Source organism: Silene latifolia, chromosome 2, assembly GCF_048544455.1.
Source record: "Silene latifolia isolate original U9 population chromosome 2, ASM4854445v1, whole genome shotgun sequence".
NCBI classification, from domain to species: domain Eukaryota; kingdom Viridiplantae; phylum Streptophyta; class Magnoliopsida; order Caryophyllales; family Caryophyllaceae; genus Silene; species Silene latifolia.
In genome coordinates, this window is record NC_133527.1 from 32,048,070 (window position 1) to 32,068,032 (window position 19,963).

A 19,963-nucleotide genomic window follows, 5' to 3' on the forward strand; every position below is an offset into this window, starting at 1 on the left:
GAGGTGGACCAGCCAGAATGTCCAAAACCCGACTCCACCTCCACAGCAGCAGCAAGCTTATGTGCCTTCTCATCAAAAGCAACAACAATATCAGAAACCTCCCTATGTGCCGCAGCAGCAACAAACACAAAATTCTGAATTTGCTGAGTTTAAGAACTTGTTGCTGAAGGAGTCCCAAGCAAGAGAGCCCGGGATGAAGCTATTAGAGAGCCAAATTTCTCAATTGGCTAGTAAGAGTACCACTCGAGCTCCCGGACACTTACCAACTCAAACTGACCAAAAGGAGACCCTAAATGCCATCACTTTGAGGAGTGGGTCCATCCTGAAGGGGCCTGCTATGGTAGAGGACGCCCCTGAAAAAGTTGAAGCAGAACCGAGTAAAAACAAAGCTGGAACGAGCAAAGAAAAGAAAAAGGCGTCTACCAGGTATATCAGTCGATCGACTGATATACCCGGTCGATCTACTGAAGTGCGGGTTACAGGAGCTTCTGGAACTGTACACCTCGGTCGATCGACTGAGGATAGTGGTCGATCGACCAAAGTCACTGCTGATAGCGAGAAATTTCGTCCTTCAATGCCCGATAATTTGAGAGACCATTTGTTTCGAGGTTCGACAGTCCCGAAAATACTGGGGCAAGACCCGATTGCTGATGGGTCCGTCCCGATTCCAAAGTTCGACCCAATGTCGGTCAATGGCTCACACTTGAGACGGTCTGAGGAGGGTTCAAGCTTCAATAAGGAGAAGGTGGTGGACTTACAGCCTAAGTCCATGGATGCCGGCATGCGCGATCTAGAGGAGCGGGCTAAGGTACTTCTTTCAGCTCCATATCCAGAGAGACTAGTGCCGACAAAGGAATGGGTATCTTTCAATAAATTTGAAAAGGTTATTCGTAGTTTGAATGTACAAGTTCCCTTCCTTGAGTTGGTCAATCAGGTGCCTGCCTACACTAAATTCATGAAACAACTCTTGTCTAAGAAAAAGTCACTTGACACTGTGTATACTGTCGCACTGACTGAGGAAACTTGCTCCTATTTGACTCACACTGCACCCCACAAACTAGCTGACCCAGGCAGTTTTTCTGTCCCTTGTAATATAGGTACCTTCTCAATTGAGAAGGCATTATGTGACCTAGGGGCTAGTATTAGCGTCATGCCTTTGAGTTTAGCTAGGAAGCTCAAACTGACTAGGTTCGCAGTGACAGACATGACAGTTCAGATGGCTGACCGATCTGCGGTCCAGCCAATAGGAGTCCTAGAAGACATCCCCGTGCAAATAGGGAAGTTTTTCTTCCCTGTCAATTTTGTCGTACTTGACATGCCTGAGGATGCCCATATCCTCATTATTTTGGGTAGGCCATTTCTGCACACTGCTGGTGCAGTAATTGACGTTGGTTCAGGTACCTTGACTTTTAAAGTAGGCAAGCATTCTATTGTCTTTGCCCAACCTGCTAAGAAAAAGGACCCCATGTGGCCTGTAACTTGTAATACGGTTTCTGAGAAGAAATCGTACTTTGTGCTTCCTGATTTACCTATCTCTATTCCTGTTGTAACCCCTCCGCCCCAGATTGGGAGCAAATTGGAGGAAGATTTGTCTATTTCTGATATTGCAGGAGCTGGTTTGGGGAAGGAAGAGCTGCAAGTCACTCCAGCTGCAAAGAAGCCAGTCATTTCACGAGGAGGTCTTGGTTGCCTTAGCTACGCCACCGATGAGGAAGTTGATGACGAGCCAGTCAAAGCAAGGAAGTCCGACTTGGACTTTGATGAGCCAGAAGAGGTCATTGACTGGGGAGATGACGAAAGTGTTGATCCGTTGAGCCATACGGACGTGGAAGCTAAGAAGGGTGCAGCTGATAAGATAAGCACCGTTGAGGCTACCTCTAGTAGCCAGACGCCGACGAAGTGGGCTATACCTTGGCCTTTCTTGATCAACTACTAGTTGATCGAGTTCTTTATCAAAACTTTTATTTTATTGCTTTCGAACCACTTTTTATTGTTTTTGTCTGCGCGAAACTTCGCATTTTCTTTTGCTTGCTTAGGATTTTTAAGTTCTTTAGACTTTACTTTGGGTTTTGCGCAATTTTGGGCGCGTATTACTGTGCATTTGCAGGTTTTTAGAGCTCATTAGCTCAAATTATTGAGCAAATACGAAGAAATAAGGAATACATCAGTATTTTCAGTCGATCGACTGGCCACATTGGTCGATCGACTGAGTTGCACTTTCCAGGAGCTACTGTTCCTGACACATTAGTCTATCGACTGCCATCCTTAGTCGATCGACCGAGGATGCTGCTGTACTTGTTCACGACCTCTCCCCTGCTGCGTTTGGTCGATTTGCGGACTTAAGGGAGTTTTCTACTCCTCTTTACCTTCCGTCAAATTATTTATTTCTTCTGTTTTCTCAATTGTGCACATATTTACCGCTTCAAAGTTGTTTTCTCAGTCTTATGCGTGGGTTCTATTTGTCTTTCAGGCACTTATTGGTAGCACTGCTGGCTACTGAAACCTCCTAGCTCACGCTGGTTTGGGGAGGTTTCCTTTGCTGCGCTTAAAGTCTTGTGAGTTTCCAAGTCTTTACTTCATGTCTTATTTCATTTTACGCAAATTCCCATTTCTCTTTTCTTTCATTACATGATTTTGCACAATGGGGACATTGTGTGATTTGGTTTGGGGAAGGGTTTTGCGTCGCATTTGCATAAGTTTTATTGCATTTCTGTTTCACGTTTAATTTTGTTTTGCATTGTTTATTTCATTTCTCTCATATATATCAAAAATTCCAAAAAAAATTAAAAAATTTCAAAATTTCCAAAACAATGCACGTTTATTTTAGCATATAGGTCGAGTCGGAACGGTAGTATTTCAATGATGATATTGCATTTGCATCTGTTTTTGCCTGAGCCTTGCTAATTGACATGTTATTAGTAGAATCGTATAAATGCATATCTACGAGTTTTCGTTAATTATTTGCTGAACTTGAGACTTGACTTTGATTTTTGGCAAACTACATCATATTTCTGAGATTTAGAGCCTATAACTGGTGACATTCATGACCAGTTTATCTAGAATGTGAGTAGTACTCCTTATGAGACATGTTTCCTTAAATGTGCATAAATATGAACTTAATCTGCTTAATACCTGTATGCATTCGGTTTGCGATTTGTTGACACATGTGGTAGAGGTTTTCCTTTATTCGTTTTGCCCATAAGCTCCACACTGCCAAAAACGGCCTTTTTGTCCCATTACTACATCCTACATTTAGCCTGCCTTTGTCAAGCTAGTAGTCCATGTTCTTGGGATTGTTACTTAGTTTTTGGTAGCCTTTTACTCGATTGAGATGTTGTTGGGAGAATGAAAGGAAAGGAGGAAAGAAAGAAATAGAAAAGAAAAAAAAAGATGAGAAAATGATTCGAAAAAAAATATGAAAAAGAATTTTGTACTGTTTACTTCAGTCGATCGACTGGCATCATGGGTCGATCGACTAGGTTTCGAAAGAGAATCGATTCGCATAATTCAAGCCTCTATCTTTTGGCGATTTTTGCTCCCATGTATTATTCATATTTTATGGGGAGTTAGTTGATTACTCTTATACCTGGAGATTGTGAGATTTGTGCTTGTTATAGCATCGTTTCTGTTTTTGAGCAAGAAGTTGGATGTTGTCGTATGGTTCCGTTTTGGTACTAGCTTGATCACCTGTACCTCCACTTTCCCATATATGTTTTGCCTCTTCTTACCCATACCTCACATTTCCATATATATACCTCGACATGTGTCATGGTCTTTTGTTGGTTGGAATGCATATGTACGGTCATAGAGATTTCTTTCATATTAGACTGCAGGCATGTTCTTATAGGTCGTAGTTAGGTGAGAGTCTTTACAAAATGAATTCTTTCTATATTTACATTATTCACCTGTGCTTTTTTGAGTGATTTGAGCGACCCGTGAGAGTCCAATTTGATAAGTCTCTATAGTTGATGGTTCAGCATGTTTTTAACGACTCCATAACTCGTTTGCTAATTGATTGCTAGTTATTGCATTAAATTGGTTTAGGCTATTCAATTGCATTTCGCTCTGAGATTGAACTCGTTCCATTAGGTCATTAGATCGAGTCTTGTTCTTGCTTGGGGGCAAGCAAGGGTTCGGTTTGGGGAAGTTTGATGCGTGTCTTTTATATGATGTTTTACATCCTATTTTCCACGCATTTCAGAGCTCATTCGTGTAGTTTATGGTACATTTCTTCCTATTTCCGTCTACTTCCGTATTTTGTACATTATTGCAAAAATGTGAAGAATCCAGCGGAAATCAAGCTAAATCCGTCCCCGAGTATCCTGCATTGCATATGACGTGAAGTATTCACCCGAGGAACAAGCTTGGTGCGCATTCCAAGGCCCAAAGGACAAATCCACGAGATTTTAGAAGTCAAGTAGCAGCTCAAGCAGTCGATCGACCACTACCTTCAGTCGATCGACCAACCTGCGGGTTCCAGAAGCTACTGTACACTGAGGCTCAGTCGATCGACCAGCTTAAGCAGTCGATCGACCAGATTGCTATTCCAGACGAGAATTAAAAGACCGTGAATCTTGAAGCCCAAAGTTATGTTAGGTGTAGTTTTTAACGACTACATAACTCGCTTGCATGATTCATATTGCTAATTGATTGTTGATTTGTAGCATTAAATTGGTTTAGGCTTTACGGTCTGCATTTCGCTCTGAGATTGAAATCGTTCCATTAGGTCCTAAGATCGAGTCTAGTTCTTGCTTGGGGACAAGCAAGGGTTTGGTTTGGGGAAGTTTGATGCGTGTCTATTATATGATGTTTTACACCTCATTCTACACGCATTTCAGAGCTCAATTATGTAGTTTATGCTACTATTTTCCCTATTTCCGTCTACTTTCGTGTTTTTGTATAATATTGCAGAAATGTGAAGATTTCAGCGGAAAATGAGCCAAATCCGTTCCCGAGTGTTTATCATAGCATTTGACATGAAGAGAAAGCTTGAGGAATGAACTTGGCGCGCGTTTCAAGGCCTAAAGATAGCGGAAGCATGGGTGCGTACAAGTTACAAGCATTTGACAAGCAAAGAAGCACTTCACGATATTGCAGCCTGTTTCAAATGGCTATATCTCTAGTTTTAGAGCTGATAATCAAGTGATTCCAATTGGAGGTGAAAGCTTATCCTCTTAGCTTTCCAACTCCGTGAGAATCGCTTTATTCCGATAAGTAACGAAGAAATGGCAGCTGTTTTAAGATCGGCGCGCGCTGCAGAATTCGTCAGACTGCATTACTGTACAGCACCTGCAGTCGATCGACGGGTGCCAGTAGTCAATCGACCACACCGCGACTGCACAAGTCTCTGACGCAAAATTTAAAATAAGAAACCCGAGAAACCCATTGTAATTTGGTTTAGGAAAACTTGTTACGTGAGAATTCTATTTAAGTAAGACTTTGGCATTCAGTTTAGAGGATCAGATAGACCTGAAGATCCCGAGAGGGAATTCAGAATTCAATTTTCGATTAGTTTTAGTTCTCAATAAATCTTTCCTTGCATTCGGTTCCGTTCTTGTTACTGTTTTCGGTATTTCTCTTCTTAATTTCAGTTTGTTTATTGCTTTATTTTTCTTCGTAGTTAGAATTGCTAGTTTAGAATCCCAAGCCTTATTCGTTTTATGCAATTTGTTGTTTAATTAGTTAGATTTTTTCTTCTTTAATTGCTATCATTAAATTCGTTATTGTTATTAGTTTAGATATGAGTAGCTAATTACCCCGTGCTAAGATGTGAGGGGATCTGCAGCGTCGACGACATAGACTAGGTATACCTGATGCGGGTCTTGGTCGGTCGACTGATGTCAATAGTCGACCGACTGAGCCCGTGGTCGATCGACTGGACTATCTGGTCGATCGACTGCTTCGCGTAAGAATCAGATTCGTTTCAATTGATTTAACTGCAATATTTAATGAACGACCGAGAGGATATTTGTTAAATGTTTAGGAATTGACCAACCCAATAAGATCGAGAGATAGGGAAGGGCAATAGACTAATAATTGAGACGACTAAATTATACTAAGATCGGAAGATAGGTAAACTTTAGACATTAGGAATCACTTTTCAGGGCGAGAGCTAGTATTAGTGAGACCTAGGGACCAGTAGCATAGGCTGAAAGGCGCTACTTGTTAAGTAGGACCGAGAGGACTTCTTATTTGCCCATCTTACGTGATTTTATCAGACTTACTTAGGATTACCGTCGTCGTAGCTGCAGTGAACCGATCGTCTTAGTTTCCTTTTTATTATTATCTACACATTTTTATTTAATTGCTTTAGCCATAGTTTATTTGCATTTAGATATAGTCCAATTCAAACCCCCCTTCCTCTATAGACTGAATTGAAACAGATAAATCTCATTATGCCTCCCTGCGGATCGACCCTGCTTACCGCTAACTTCTGTTAGTAGTAAATAGGAATTTATAAATTTTATTTTTGATACTCGACGACGGTATCACATACATCTCCAATTTCCCCCTTATTCTACATAAGGGGAAGTTAACTATTGACTATTTGGTGTTTTTTCCCTTTTAAACCGAGAAATTGGGTTATGTGGTATAAAATGTCGCAGGTGGGATAGTTATTATGTACTTCACATATGGCTTTTGGTAATTTTATTCTACAAACATCAACACAATGTGTCAAAATACGTGTCGTATAATGTTTTTCACAAATGAGTGTTTTCCAATTCTCATTTGTGACGGACGATATCCGTCACAAGCTTGTGACAGGTCAAATAAAAATCACTTGGTTAGATATTATCTACCCAAATGGGTAATACTTGCCCTTCACATGTTTGTGACAAATATACCCGTTACAAGGAAGACTTATTGAATGTTTTTAGTAGCTTTCTAAAGTAAAGTAAATTTTAACACAAATGTTTTTTTTGGTACATGATTGGTCGTGTATGAAAAATTCATACACCTCGTCACGAGTTTCAGACTTAAAATATCCACTTTTCTTCATTATTTTATATTTTTCTTTTGTAAATAAAATTATTTCGTATTATGGAGCACCAACCACGAAAGTTTATGTATGTACAAGGATACAGTATAACAAAAATTAAACGTTACTGAAAATATTAAAAAATAAAACACTATTATTGCAATCCAATTGGCATACATAATCCAAACTAAAACAAGTCTGAAAACTACAAAAAATTTAAGAAAAAGACTATTATTGAATTGATATCTTGTTGTGATGTTTCCGAACCGTCTTTCTCCAGTTATGCTCACACTTAACACACCTCTAACTTCACTATGTTGAGCACTTCTTCCAAACAAGAACTCCTCTTCAGTTTTCCATGTTCTCTTCCGTGCGGTTGTCAGGAAATTGAAAAAATTGATGCTTTGATTGCGGGAATAGCTGTAAACACGATAACAAGTAACAATATAAATAGCAGGTTATATTGCATACGTAGTAATTGAAACCGAACTTATTTAACATAACATTATGCACAATTGACGTACTTGTCGTATTGAATTGGCAATAGCGAAGTCACGCTCTGCTAAAATAATGCCCGGGGATTTATTACTCATCGCCTCCTTAAATGTCTCCAAAAGCCACGCAAATGTATATGTTTTTTCATCGGTAATGAATGCACACCCGAACATGACGTAGAAGCAAGAATTAATCACCCCAACAAAAAGTGCACAGAGTAACCTATATCCGTTACTACTATATGACGTGCCAAATACAATGACGTCCCCATGGTTCCAATGTAAATTAATTTACATTAGTTTTGACCATAAAAGTCTCAATTTTGATCATAACACTATCAGTTACATAACTATGTAACAAGGCTAATATAAAAACATTAAGTTTCTAAAGCAAAAGCTACAGTTTTTATAATAAAAATTTTAACACTTCTCATATAGGTTGTCAACCCCAATATAAGAACATTAAGTTTCTAAAATAAAAATTACAGTTTTCTCAATAAAAGTAAAAGTTACAGATTTCTCAATAAATCTCTCAGTTTTGAACATAACATTAGTTTTGCTCATAAACATTAGTTCAGTTGATAACATAAAAACATCTGTTTTGTACATAAAACTACATTTTTGAACATAACATTAGTTTTGCTCATAAACATTAGTTGAGTTGATAACATAAAAACATCTGTTTTGTACATAAAACTATCAAGTTCTTAGTAGGAAGCCAAAATTAGTTTTAACCATAAAAATCTCAGTTTTGAACATAAAACTATAAGGCCAATATAAAAACATTAAGTTTCTAAAGCAAAAGGTTACAGTTTTCTTAATAAAAATAAAAGGACTAGTTTTGTACTTAAACATCTCAGTTTTGAACATAACAATAGATTTCCTTATATACATAAGTTCAGTTTATAACATAAAAATATCTGTTTTGTACATAAAACTAACAACTACTTAGTATGACGCCAATATTAGTTTTGACCATAAAAATCTCAGTTTTGAAAATAATAGTATCAGTTACTTAGCCATGTTACGAGACCAAGATAAGAACATTCAGTTTCTAAAGTAAAAGTCAAAGTTCTTACAATAAAAACATAAAAACTTCTCATATAGGTTGTCACTGTAAATTTTTAAAAACATCGAGTTTTAAAACTTTTCATATAGGTTGTCACTGAAAATTTATTTACATTAGTTTTTACAATAACAATATCAGATTTTACTCTAACACTATCAGTTACATAGCTAGGCAACAAGGCCAATATAAGAACATTAAGTTTCTAAAGTAAACGTCGTTTTGTACTTAAACATCTCAGTATTGACCATAAACATCTCAGTTTTAAACATAACACTCTTGGTTACATTACTCCATACATAAATTGTCGAATGAGTGTTATAGGTGATATTACTCCATACATAAATTGAGTGTTTAGTAGGAGTGAGTAAATTTGCTTGCAAAAGAGAGAGCTAATATTAATCAAACAAACACACATTAAGAAGTATATAAACTTAAAATCACAAAGGATAACCATTGATAATCTAGAATACAAATATAATTCAAACATTAGTTCGCTTATTAGCAAAGCTTACAATACGTCAATACATAAGTTAAAACTCCGTAAACAGAAATTTAGAAACCCTCCTCATAAGCATCCTTTATTTCCTCGTAAATTAATTTATCAAGATCACTCCACTCTACAGACACTAAAATACTACATCTTTCGTGTTTAATGATCTGCAGAATCTTAGAACCCAAATTAAAAGAAACCTCTGATTCCAAATGTTCTTGCGAATGTCCAAGAGACAGCGGTTTTACATACAAGTCAACAGCAATCGTTAAGGACGCACCAATTGGCACAGCAACAACAGATTTTGAGAGTGGTAAAGTAAAACCTGATTGGACGTTTGAAGAATTACCCCGAAAAAGGACACTCTGATAATATGTTTTGTCATGTTCGGTCAAGTATGTCTCATTACTATGCCTAGCAACAACACTGCCATCAACACAATAAATAAAACCCATACCCACATATCCATATTCACCACATAATGTAATTGTAACTTGAGCCTGCTCTGCCTTGGAAAATATTGTATAAAACACCTCTGCATAGCCACGCACACCACGAATGACGGAGCAAATACGCTTATCATACCAAGACATCGGCTTCTTAACATGGCTCTCATTCCAAAAAATTTCTCCCTCAATCAATACCTGACCTTCAACATCCTTAAGCATTAGTGCCATATACAAATAGTCGGGGGACATATTAAAACAACGTCTTTGGACAACAATAGGAATGGTTCCATCATTTCGAGAAATTTTGACAGGATTCATCTCATTTCTGTCAAATAATATAAACTTTGTGAAATTGTCACAAATTTTCATTGTTCCGCAGATTTTTAACTCACTATCAGTATCGTGATGAATCATAACTCCATACACGTCCAGTAGTGAATAAGCCGACTCCCTGCGAACAAAAAAGTAGAGTCAAAAGGACATACTAACACCACCAAATGGAAAATAATTGTAAAATCAAAACAATAAATGTGAACACAATAAAGAGTTACCTACCGACGAAAGGGGTGTCTTTGTGGAACATTGGATATCTGAATCGATAAGCAAAGAAACTCATTAATAGGATTACATAAAGAAATTGACACGAGAAAGCCAAAAAAAAAAACAAGTGAAGCGGGAAGGCACACGACCTTGTGGTGTTCAAACAGCTGCCTAGAATTGTCCTTCAGTGCATATGGGTGACGCCAATGCACTTTAAAACGGACAACAAAATCTTTAGTTACAATATCATCATTGTGGTTAGAGAGATGTTTCGCAAGGAAGTCTGCCTGACAAGTAATATCTTCTTGTTGGTGTGGATCAAGTTGAGATAGGTGAAGATCAATTCTAAGAAACGAATGTGCAGGCACAACCACCACATCTCTAGATAGCAGAATAGGAACATTGGAAATTGCCTCGAAGGACGGACTGTTAAGAAGCACTATCCCGGGATACTTGTGACCATATGTGTTCCCACAATGAGCAATAATTTTTCCAGATAGATTAACAGGAGAACTATCATTTGTCTTGATAAGCGTGATTTTAAGAATAGCCACAACCGCAGCACGGAAGGCAGCATAAGTGACAAAAACAGAATTATCAGCTAGTTCTACTTTGTTGCATTGATTAATATCAGTCAGTTTATCAAAATTCAGACATTGTTTGACAACGACAGCATCATCAGCTTTATCCATAAGATTCAAAACCATATGCGACCAAGTAGTGGAAATAAGACAATCGACAGACATATCCAGAGATAAGAGATTGTGTTCGGGAGTTAAAGTCTGGGAATCACCAAAGGCTCGACAATAGAGTTCATACGAAGTGCCATCTACATCATATAGAGTAATAGTACCATAAATCTGAAACACATCATGCTGCTGAAAATACTTGGAATTGCGGCAGACTCCCACAGAAAATAGCTCACAAGCAGGTGCACCAACAGTTTGAGGGAGGTAGGTCCCAGGCGTGTTCAGATAAGTCAACCATAACTCATTTTCGATTGGAATTTCTTTGAGGCTGCACACATCATCATCCCCAGCCATAATCCTAACATCAACAGCAAAATCGTAGATTTGACAATTAACAACAAGGTAAAAACATTGAAATAGAAGCAAATGAAGATGGTAATTTAATGCAAAGGAACATTAAATAAACAAATACAAGTAAGGGATAACAAATACAATCGTGAATCACAATAATCAAACCCTAAATTCAACTAATTTAATCCACGAATCACAATAATCAAACCTTAAATTAAAAATTAAAGTGAATCACACAGTAAATATCATCAAATACTTGGAACACAAATTCATTCATCATTACGAATTCAACTAATTTAATCGACGAATCAAAAAATTACAAAGAGACAAAAGAAATTGAATTGAAACCTTAAATTAGAATCAGCAGAGCTAAAAATTAAGCAGACTTCAATCAAAAATCAGCGATCACGGTAAATACCATCAAATATTTGGAAATGAGATAATATAGTCTTTTTAGAACAGATATGATCACAAAATCTCGCACACGATACCTTTCAAAAACTTAAAAAACCACGATTAAATTAGGGTTTTAACATTTAGGAATAATTGAATTGATAAATTAAAAAATTACAAAGAAAATCAGGAGAAAACTTACCACAGTAATTTGCAATTAATTAGGTAATGATTTTGAGAACCAAATTGAGAATTTGATGAGAGAGTTGGCGAGAACGAAATTTTGATGAGAGAGAGTTTAACCTACACGGAAGTTGAAAACTGTAAACCTATCTATATGGGCCAACCTATAATTTCATACCCACAAATTCTTGTTTGTGACGGCACCTATCCGTCACAAACAAGAGACGGATACCATTTTATCTCACAAAATACCCACTTTTTCTTTCTCTGCATCACTATTCATGTGGTCCCCTTTCTCCACTAACCCATTTTGTTACCATTTTATCTCACAAAATATCCGCCACAAATGATAACCCGTCACAAGGGAGACCAATTGTTTCATACCGTACCGTTTATAATTCAGTAGTACACCGGCTACGTATGGTTTCAACTGACCTTATTTTTTAGAATATATATAAATCATTTGTTGATGAATTAATCTCATGTATCATGCTTGTCTTAAATTGGGATCTATTTCGACCAATATACATAAGCTAAGAGAAAATTTCAAATCTGGTTTATATGATTTGAAGAATTTTAAACTTATACGCATACGTGGATCTAATCATACATGTCCTTTATTCAAATGCTGAGTTAAATCATAATGTCATGTAAAATTAGAGTCGTTACATATACTATAGTCTATATACTATAAAACCAAAGTGAAATCCAACAAAGTTCGGATGAAGGTTCGGCTGAAGGTACGTTACATATACTATAACACTACGATAGTGGAAGAACATATTCCAAGAATCTTGATGATCTCATAGTAATACACTCTTCGTTTGACACCCAATGCAAACCCCTAAATATACATACAAATTTCCATCAAAGACTAATTCTTTGCTCTACCATGATCAATTACCCAACAAATATGTGGGTTTACACTTCTTTAATGTTTAAACTCGTAAATATCACCCTTTGCTAAATAGATTCCAACAATTGTCTAGCCTAACCCATTGAAGGAAAATGCAGAGTTACAACCGCATACCTAATATAAATAAGAACATGGTTATAAGTTAGTAAATCAAAAGACAAAAATATAAAGAGCTAATCGTTCTAGGTAAGCATAACATCACGAAAATAATAATTAATTGTTCTATAGAAAATTGGACACTAACCTATTACTTTCTAAGAAATACACAACAAATATAAAAGTATCACCAAGACAATAAGAACGCATTGACAACTTATGAGAAAGGTCATGTATCAAAATTATAATCCATCTTGAGCATATACTATATCCATATTAACTCACACGAAGTATATGTTCTCATATTAGAAAGAAAAAATAAAGACGTAAGAAAAGGAGAGAGCACAATAAATATATTATTATTTTAGAAACAATTATAGATCAAAAGACGTGAATTTAGCAAAAGTTAACACATTATAACCTCAAATCAACCATTTGGTATTATGTGTAAGAGAGATCTGGTTCACACTATAAAATTGTAACAATATCAAATAAATTTACAATATTAGTTAATATAAAATTAGTAGCAATAGAGTTAAAATGCCAATACCTAATGCCAAATAACAAAATCAAAGGAAACAGCTTGTAGAATAACCTGCCAAAATAATCATTTAAAAAAATTACATAAAAACACCGAGGATAACAAATACTATAAGCCCTCTATTAGATACCATAAACACAACTAAACATGCATCACAAACATTAAAAAAAAAAATTGAAAAATGGTTGGAGTAAAAATGGATTGGGACAATAAGAAGAGAACAAATGTTATGAGAAATTGTGAAACTTTTTATATAAAGAAGATTGATATATCATGAGTGTAAGTTAAGGGAAGATGAAAGGTGAAAGGGTGTAGTAAGATGAATAACTTTACTTTTTTTTTTTCTAACAACCAAAGTGAAATCCAACAAAGTTCGGCTGAAGGTCCATATAACACTACCTTCTCTTTTCCTAACAACAATCTCGCAAGTTCTTACGGGAGTCACACGTTTAAATAGACTCTAACTTAATAATCATCACCATTTCACTTGGCAAAATAAACACCTCCATGAGAGAAGCTTAGATTGAGTAGTTAAGCCCTCATCTAATCTCTAACCCCATCCTTTATAAGACAAAAACATGTCTAAAGTAAATTAATTATTCGTACGTATTAACACCCTTCAGTTCTCACAAGCTCAATAATCAACCTAGCTAGGTCATAAACTTAAAGTAACTTATCATGAATTTTTGTAACGATGATTTCTCATGGAATATTACCTAGGCCTCCCTCTGGTAATAATGAATTTGTAGGAATATATCCTACTCCGTTTGAGATAATATCATTGGTAGGAATTGTTTACAAATGAGAAAACAGACGTTTTAGTGTATAAGTATATGTACATCGTCCAAGTGCCTCTATATATAGCAACAATTAGTCTTGCTTGTAACGGATATATCCGTCACAAGGTTGCGACGGGTCGAATAGTACCAATTATATGCAAACGGATTGAGAAGTGACGGAGCATTGGTATTGTGCGCATTATGAGGGAAGTGACTTTTAGGGAATAAAAAAAATAAATAAATCCATTTACTTTCCCTAGACTGATTATTTACAACAAATTTGAAAACACACTTTTGACCTAATCTAAACAATTTGTCATCAATTTATCATTTTTCAGTTTCTCTTCTTCTCTCTAAAAATTTGTCCTTCTCTCTCAATCTCTCCTTCTCTCATTTCAAAATTATCATACAAATCAACCCAAATCTAAAACATTATCATAAAATATTGATAAGATGGTAACGAAACAAGCTTCAAGACGGAAATCAATGAAGAAGAATACTAGTATATAATGTCAGAGGAGGTTATCTTTTTTTCATAGATTTTTTTTTCAGTTTATTTGTTTTTGGTTTTGTTTGTGGTTTAATAATGGACACATGCAAGTGATCACCATGTCGACATATTACGGATCAATTGATTTTGGTTTTGTTTATTGTTTTTCAGTCTCTTTGTATATGCTTTTGTTTATGGTTTAATAATGGATACATGCAACTGATAATGGTGGTTTCAGTCTATTTTATTGTTTATTTTTTACATTTTTTGTTTTAAAACAATCTTTTCGACATTTGCAATGTGTTGTTTGTACCAATTTAGGATTCAATGTTGTTTAAATGAATTGGTCACAATTTGAGTTTAGGATAATGGATACATGCAACTGATAATGGTGGTTTAGTTTTTGTGGTTTTAGCTTATTGTGTATTTGATAATGGTGGTTTAGGATAATTGGTCACAATGCGTTGCGCACGGTCCCCCAAGATATTTTGATCGTTGGCATTTCATGTGTATATTAGCGTATCTTTATTTGTTTCGACTGTATGTACATATTGAGTGTCGATCACAATGAAACGCATGTTATATTATTTTGATGGTTGAATCGTTTGCAAACAAAATTACGACTATTCTTAAATAATTCGTATTCGTATTTAACTTTGTTAAGAGCATAACACTGAATATAACTATGGCTTTTGTTTAGATGGTTAATTGTCAAAGAACACAATTATATAAAATATGTAAGACAATGGTATTATAATGTAGCTTGCAAAATAATGTAAACAACACTCCTCTCCCTTCCTCTTCATACTAATCGTTCTTCTCCCCTTAACCTTTCTTACTTCTCCTCCTTCTCCTTTTTCCCCACCTTCCTCACCATCTACCTCGTCCTTCTGTTTCTCTCCAACGCCGCGACATCCTAAACCACCTTATCCTCTTCAACCTCGTGGTCCTCCCATTTCCCACCCGCTATATCCTTCATTTCACCTTCTCCTCCACTTGCTCTCATATAACTTCTTCCAATTTCCTTAGTAATACTCTTTCATATCTTCCTCTTTCTCCTCCCTCTTCCTCCCTCTTTCCCTTTCCTCCTATAGTTCACATCCTTTCATTTTTTTCTCTCTACCTTCACTTCTTTTCCCTTACTCTCTTTCTTGACCTTCATCCCTTTCCCCTTCCTCCTCCCTTATATCTTCCATTTTTCCTCCTCTACTTGCTTTCATATTATTACTCCTCCATATACTCTCATTTCTCCTCCCTCTCCCTTCCTCTTTTTCTTTCCTCTTATCGTTCACATTCTTCCATTTCCCTCTCCCTCCTCCTATTCTTTCCCCGTGTTCTGTTTCTCAACCTCCATCCATTTTCCCTTCCTCCCATTTGTTTTCTCCTACTACTATTTGTCCTACTCCCTTTAACCCTTCCTACTTCTCTTTCCCCCATTCCTCACCCTTTTCTCCTCGTTCTCTTATTTCCCCTTTTCTTTTCTCTTTAGCGTTGTCGTCTCCTAATCCTCATTCTCCTTATCCCTTTTACTATTTCCCCCTTCTATTTTCATATCTCCCTGCCTCTTTTTATGTCTACTCTCTATATGCTTTAATGGTTACGATTTTAACCAATTCTCTTCCTATTAGTACTACTCATCCTTCCTTTTCTCCTCGTAATACCCGTGTTTTTCCTCTCACCCCTCCCTACTCCCCTTTCCTCATACCTCTCCCTCTCTATTGTCCTCCTCGTTATCTCTTCATTTTCAATTGTGTGGTATCCCAAGATATTTTAGGTTGTTAATGTTTCATGTGATGTTAACATTTAATTTTTATGTCAGTTGGAGGTACATGTTGGTTGTCGTTAAAGTAAACTATTGTGGATATACTTCTTTGGCAGGTGAATTGTCCCTAAACAAAACAAGTACTTGTAAATAATACATATGTAATTTTGTCAATAACATGATTATTAAGACATAACCACACCTTGTGTTTGGATGATTAGTTGTTAAAGAATAGAATTAAATTGAACACATAAGACATTAACAGTACGTCTTAGCTCGTACAGTAAGCAGAGCACAAGCAGTTTCGATTTCTAGGGTTTCACTGCAATTTGATAAACAACTAGTTTTAATCCCGTGCAAAAATTGCACGGGTTATCTTTAAAACTATGATATACAAAATTTGTTAACTTATATGAATACATTTTTTATGTCTTTTTGCAATTTTCATTAATACAACTATCTAAAATATATATTTTTTAAATTATGATGTATAAAAATTAAAAATAAACAACTAAATGAATGACAAATTTCAAAATTGATAAAAAAAATGCAAAGTGTATATGCCACTTGGCTGGATCAGATCTATAATTTTCGTTCTATATTTTATTAATGTCATTGATAAGGGTTAATTAATTCGATAATATTAATCATATAAATTTATGACTCAAGTTAATTAATGAGATAAAATTACGGTCATGTACAATTAAGTTATTTAATTAATGTAAGAGATTTATCATATCATATACTACCAAACATTTTTATCACTGTACCAGAAAAGATGACTCTTTTAAATTCATAAGCTTTTAAAAAACTCATCTTTTATATATAGAAGATTTGAAAATTTTAATTTTAATAAAGAAGAATGAAGTAAATATTATTAAAATATGAAAAAAAAACTTATAATCTAATTTGATGAAAAAATTGATATTAAATAATTCTATATTTAAATACAATTTTATTGCTGATGTAGGAGTAGAAATAAATTTAGTTGTTTTAAAAATTAGAAAATAGATAGTGGGTGATGTTACGATGACATCATTACATGGTTAAAGAATGAGGTGGCTTCATCAAAATGCAAGAATATTTTTGTATTAATAAAAGTAAGATTCGATTTTAGGTCTCATTTTGTTAGCACTGGATTGTTGTACCCTTCAATTGCCATGGATGATCGCAAATTTACTCTCCTTCATGTTCAAGGTCATTAGGTATACTTTTTTTTTATTTTAGAGTTCAATTGATTTACCAACTTTATATTTTTTTTATAAAGTCTTTGCTTTTACTTTGGAGACGTCCAAAGTTCAGATCTTATCAAATCCATAAACTGGTATGCTAATATGATCAAACCTTTTCCATGTTAACATAAATGACGTGGGGGTGTGAGTTACCATGAATCAATGTATGGAGCAATCATTGTGTCTTAGGGTCAGTCATCCACATAAGTAATTCATATGAACAAAGAGCCATATTCTCATTTGATGCTAGAAGAGAAATCAGCTGCCCCTCTTCTAGCTTTATAGTGTTGGAAATAGGGGCTTGTTATGCCTTTTGTAGTTTTTCCAATTTATCCCACATTGGTAGAATGTAGTTGTTGTCATGTGTTTATATAACATACTACACATTACCATATCACTAGTGGGTCATGGGAGGCTTTTGTGGAAGCCTTGCGAGGTGCTTAATTCAGCTCGCACACGCGCGCGCCTGACCCGATCCGGATTTGGGGATTTGGGATTTGGGATTTGGGATTTGGCAATCGCCTGCGGCGAGCTGTGCCTATGTTTTTGAGCCACAGATGCGTGTTTGTTTTGGAATGAAGTGTCTAGGTACACAGTCAAATAGTCTGCAATTAAGAGCTGAATCTTCAGTGTTAATGGTCTTTTAATTGCGTTTGACTGCAGTAAATGTGGAGACGTTTTTTGGCTCCTCACCTTCTCCAATTCTCCTATAAATAGGACCTGCTTTTCCACTCCAGAAACACACAACACATTCTCCTCCTCTCTTCTCCTTCTCTATAATTTCTGGGTAAAGATAAATTATGTCGTTCCAATGCTCTCAGTCTCGAGTGGGCGCACCTGAGTGCAGTAGTGTAAATCCTTGGAGAACTACCGGTCATTTGTTGATCGCCACCACGGTCGTACCGGAAATATAGTTTTCAAGGTAGTGGCTCTCATATCACGTCACTACAAACTGGTTATCTCTAAGTCTATGAGAATTTCTGTGCTGATGTAGTTAATGAAAGGATGAAACTAGATGAGATTTTTCTAGCAAATGTGTTACTGGAAAAATTCCCCCCCTTCCTGGTCTGACTATAGAAACCATCTGAAACATAAGAAAAAAGACCTTTCCCTACAAGAATTAGTGAGTCACATGAGGACCGAGGAGGCAAATCATCTCAAAGACAAAACCATTAGTGTGTCTGTAAATGCTTCTAATGCTTCTGTCAAAGCTAATCTGGTTGAGTCGAGTGGTCCATCCAATTTTGAGAAATTCAAGGGTAAGGGTAAGGCCAAGGTTGGTCAGGGGAAGAACTAGGGTCCTGCTAAGAAGAATGGTCCAGGGAAGCATACCAAACCAGTTGTTAAGATTTAGAAACCAAAGGGGCCAATTGTTTGCTATGTCTGTGGAAAATCTGGTCATAAAGCCTACCAATGCTCCAAAAATAAATCTGCTTTGAAGCCAAATCTTGTGTCGATGACATCATTGCTGCTGTGGTTGTGGAAGCTAATATGGTGGGTAATGTTGCTGAATGGGTCTTGGACACTGGCGCTTCTAGACACCTCTATGCTGACAAGGGGTTATTTGATGAGTTCGAGGAGGTAGCTGATGGAGAATGCGTTTTCATGGGTAACTCTTCATCCGCACCGATCAAAGGCAAAGGCAAGGTCTTTCTCAAACTCACCTCGGGGAAAACACTTGCTCTAAACAATGTTTTGTATGTACCCTCGTTACGTCGAAACCTTGTGTCTGGTGCCTTATTAAACAAAGCTGGGTTGAAACTTGTTTTTGAGGCTAACAAGGTGGTAATGTCGCGTAATGGGGAATTTGTGGGCAAGAGTTATCTTTCTGGGGAACTTTTTGTATTGAACACTGATTCAGTTTCTAATAATATTGCATCTACTTCTGCTTATATCGTTGAGTCTATTGATGTTTGGCATGGTAGATTAGGTCATGTGAATGTTGACTACATAAAAAAACAGGTCTTCTTAAGCTTATTCACATACATAAAAAAACAGGTCCTCTTGAGTTTAATTCCAAGTTTGTCGAGTCAATAATTCTCTAAATGTGGTAGCTGTGTTGAGACTAAATTCACAAAGAAATCTAGTAAACCTGTTACCACTAGGAAAACAGGTCTTCTTGAGCTTATTCACACTGACCTAGCTGACTTTAAAAATGTTGCAAGTAAAGGTGGTAAAAATTTGTTGGGGTTGGTGTCCTTAACAGTTAGTGCAAGGACTTGTAAACCTCTAAAAGGATCAAAGGGCATACTTTGGTATTATTATCAGTTGATCCACGTTTATCAATAACGGTTGGCTTGCTAGATAAGTTTGACGTTATTGTCATACAGATGGCGGTGATCAACTGGTCCCTAAAAGTCACACCTATAGGATACGTTCGAGAGATGTGACGGTATGAAAATACTTTCATGTAGATGCCAAAATTGACTAACCGGTTAGTCGAGTTATTTGACTAAGTAATTAGTCAAATACGTGATGTTGAGATATTATATTTAATACGGATTAAATAT

General features: G+C 36.2%; 1 protein-coding gene and 1 long non-coding RNA gene across 2 annotated transcripts; both read right to left on the reverse strand.

Annotated features, from left to right (window-relative positions):
• Window positions 1–8,968: 8,968 nt before the first annotated feature.
• Window positions 8,969–11,756, reverse strand: LOC141642575 (uncharacterized). Its single transcript, XM_074451411.1, has 4 exons — window positions 11,657–11,756; window positions 10,171–11,068; window positions 10,037–10,071; window positions 8,969–9,932 (listed from the first exon to the last, which is right to left on the reverse strand). The coding sequence occupies exons 2-4, from the start codon at window positions 11,062–11,064 to the stop codon at window positions 9,095–9,097; spliced, it is 1,767 nt and encodes a 588-aa protein (XP_074307512.1). The 5' UTR covers window positions 11,065–11,068; window positions 11,657–11,756; the 3' UTR covers window positions 8,969–9,094.
• A 533-nt stretch (window positions 11,757–12,289) lies between these two features.
• LOC141629122 (uncharacterized) lies at window positions 12,290–13,990 on the reverse strand. The gene is made up of 3 exons (XR_012537232.1): window positions 13,907–13,990; window positions 13,200–13,244; window positions 12,290–12,667 (listed from the first exon to the last, which is right to left on the reverse strand). It is a non-coding gene; the product is annotated as an uncharacterized LOC141629122 (long non-coding RNA).
• Between the last annotated feature and the right edge of the window lie 5,973 nt (window positions 13,991–19,963).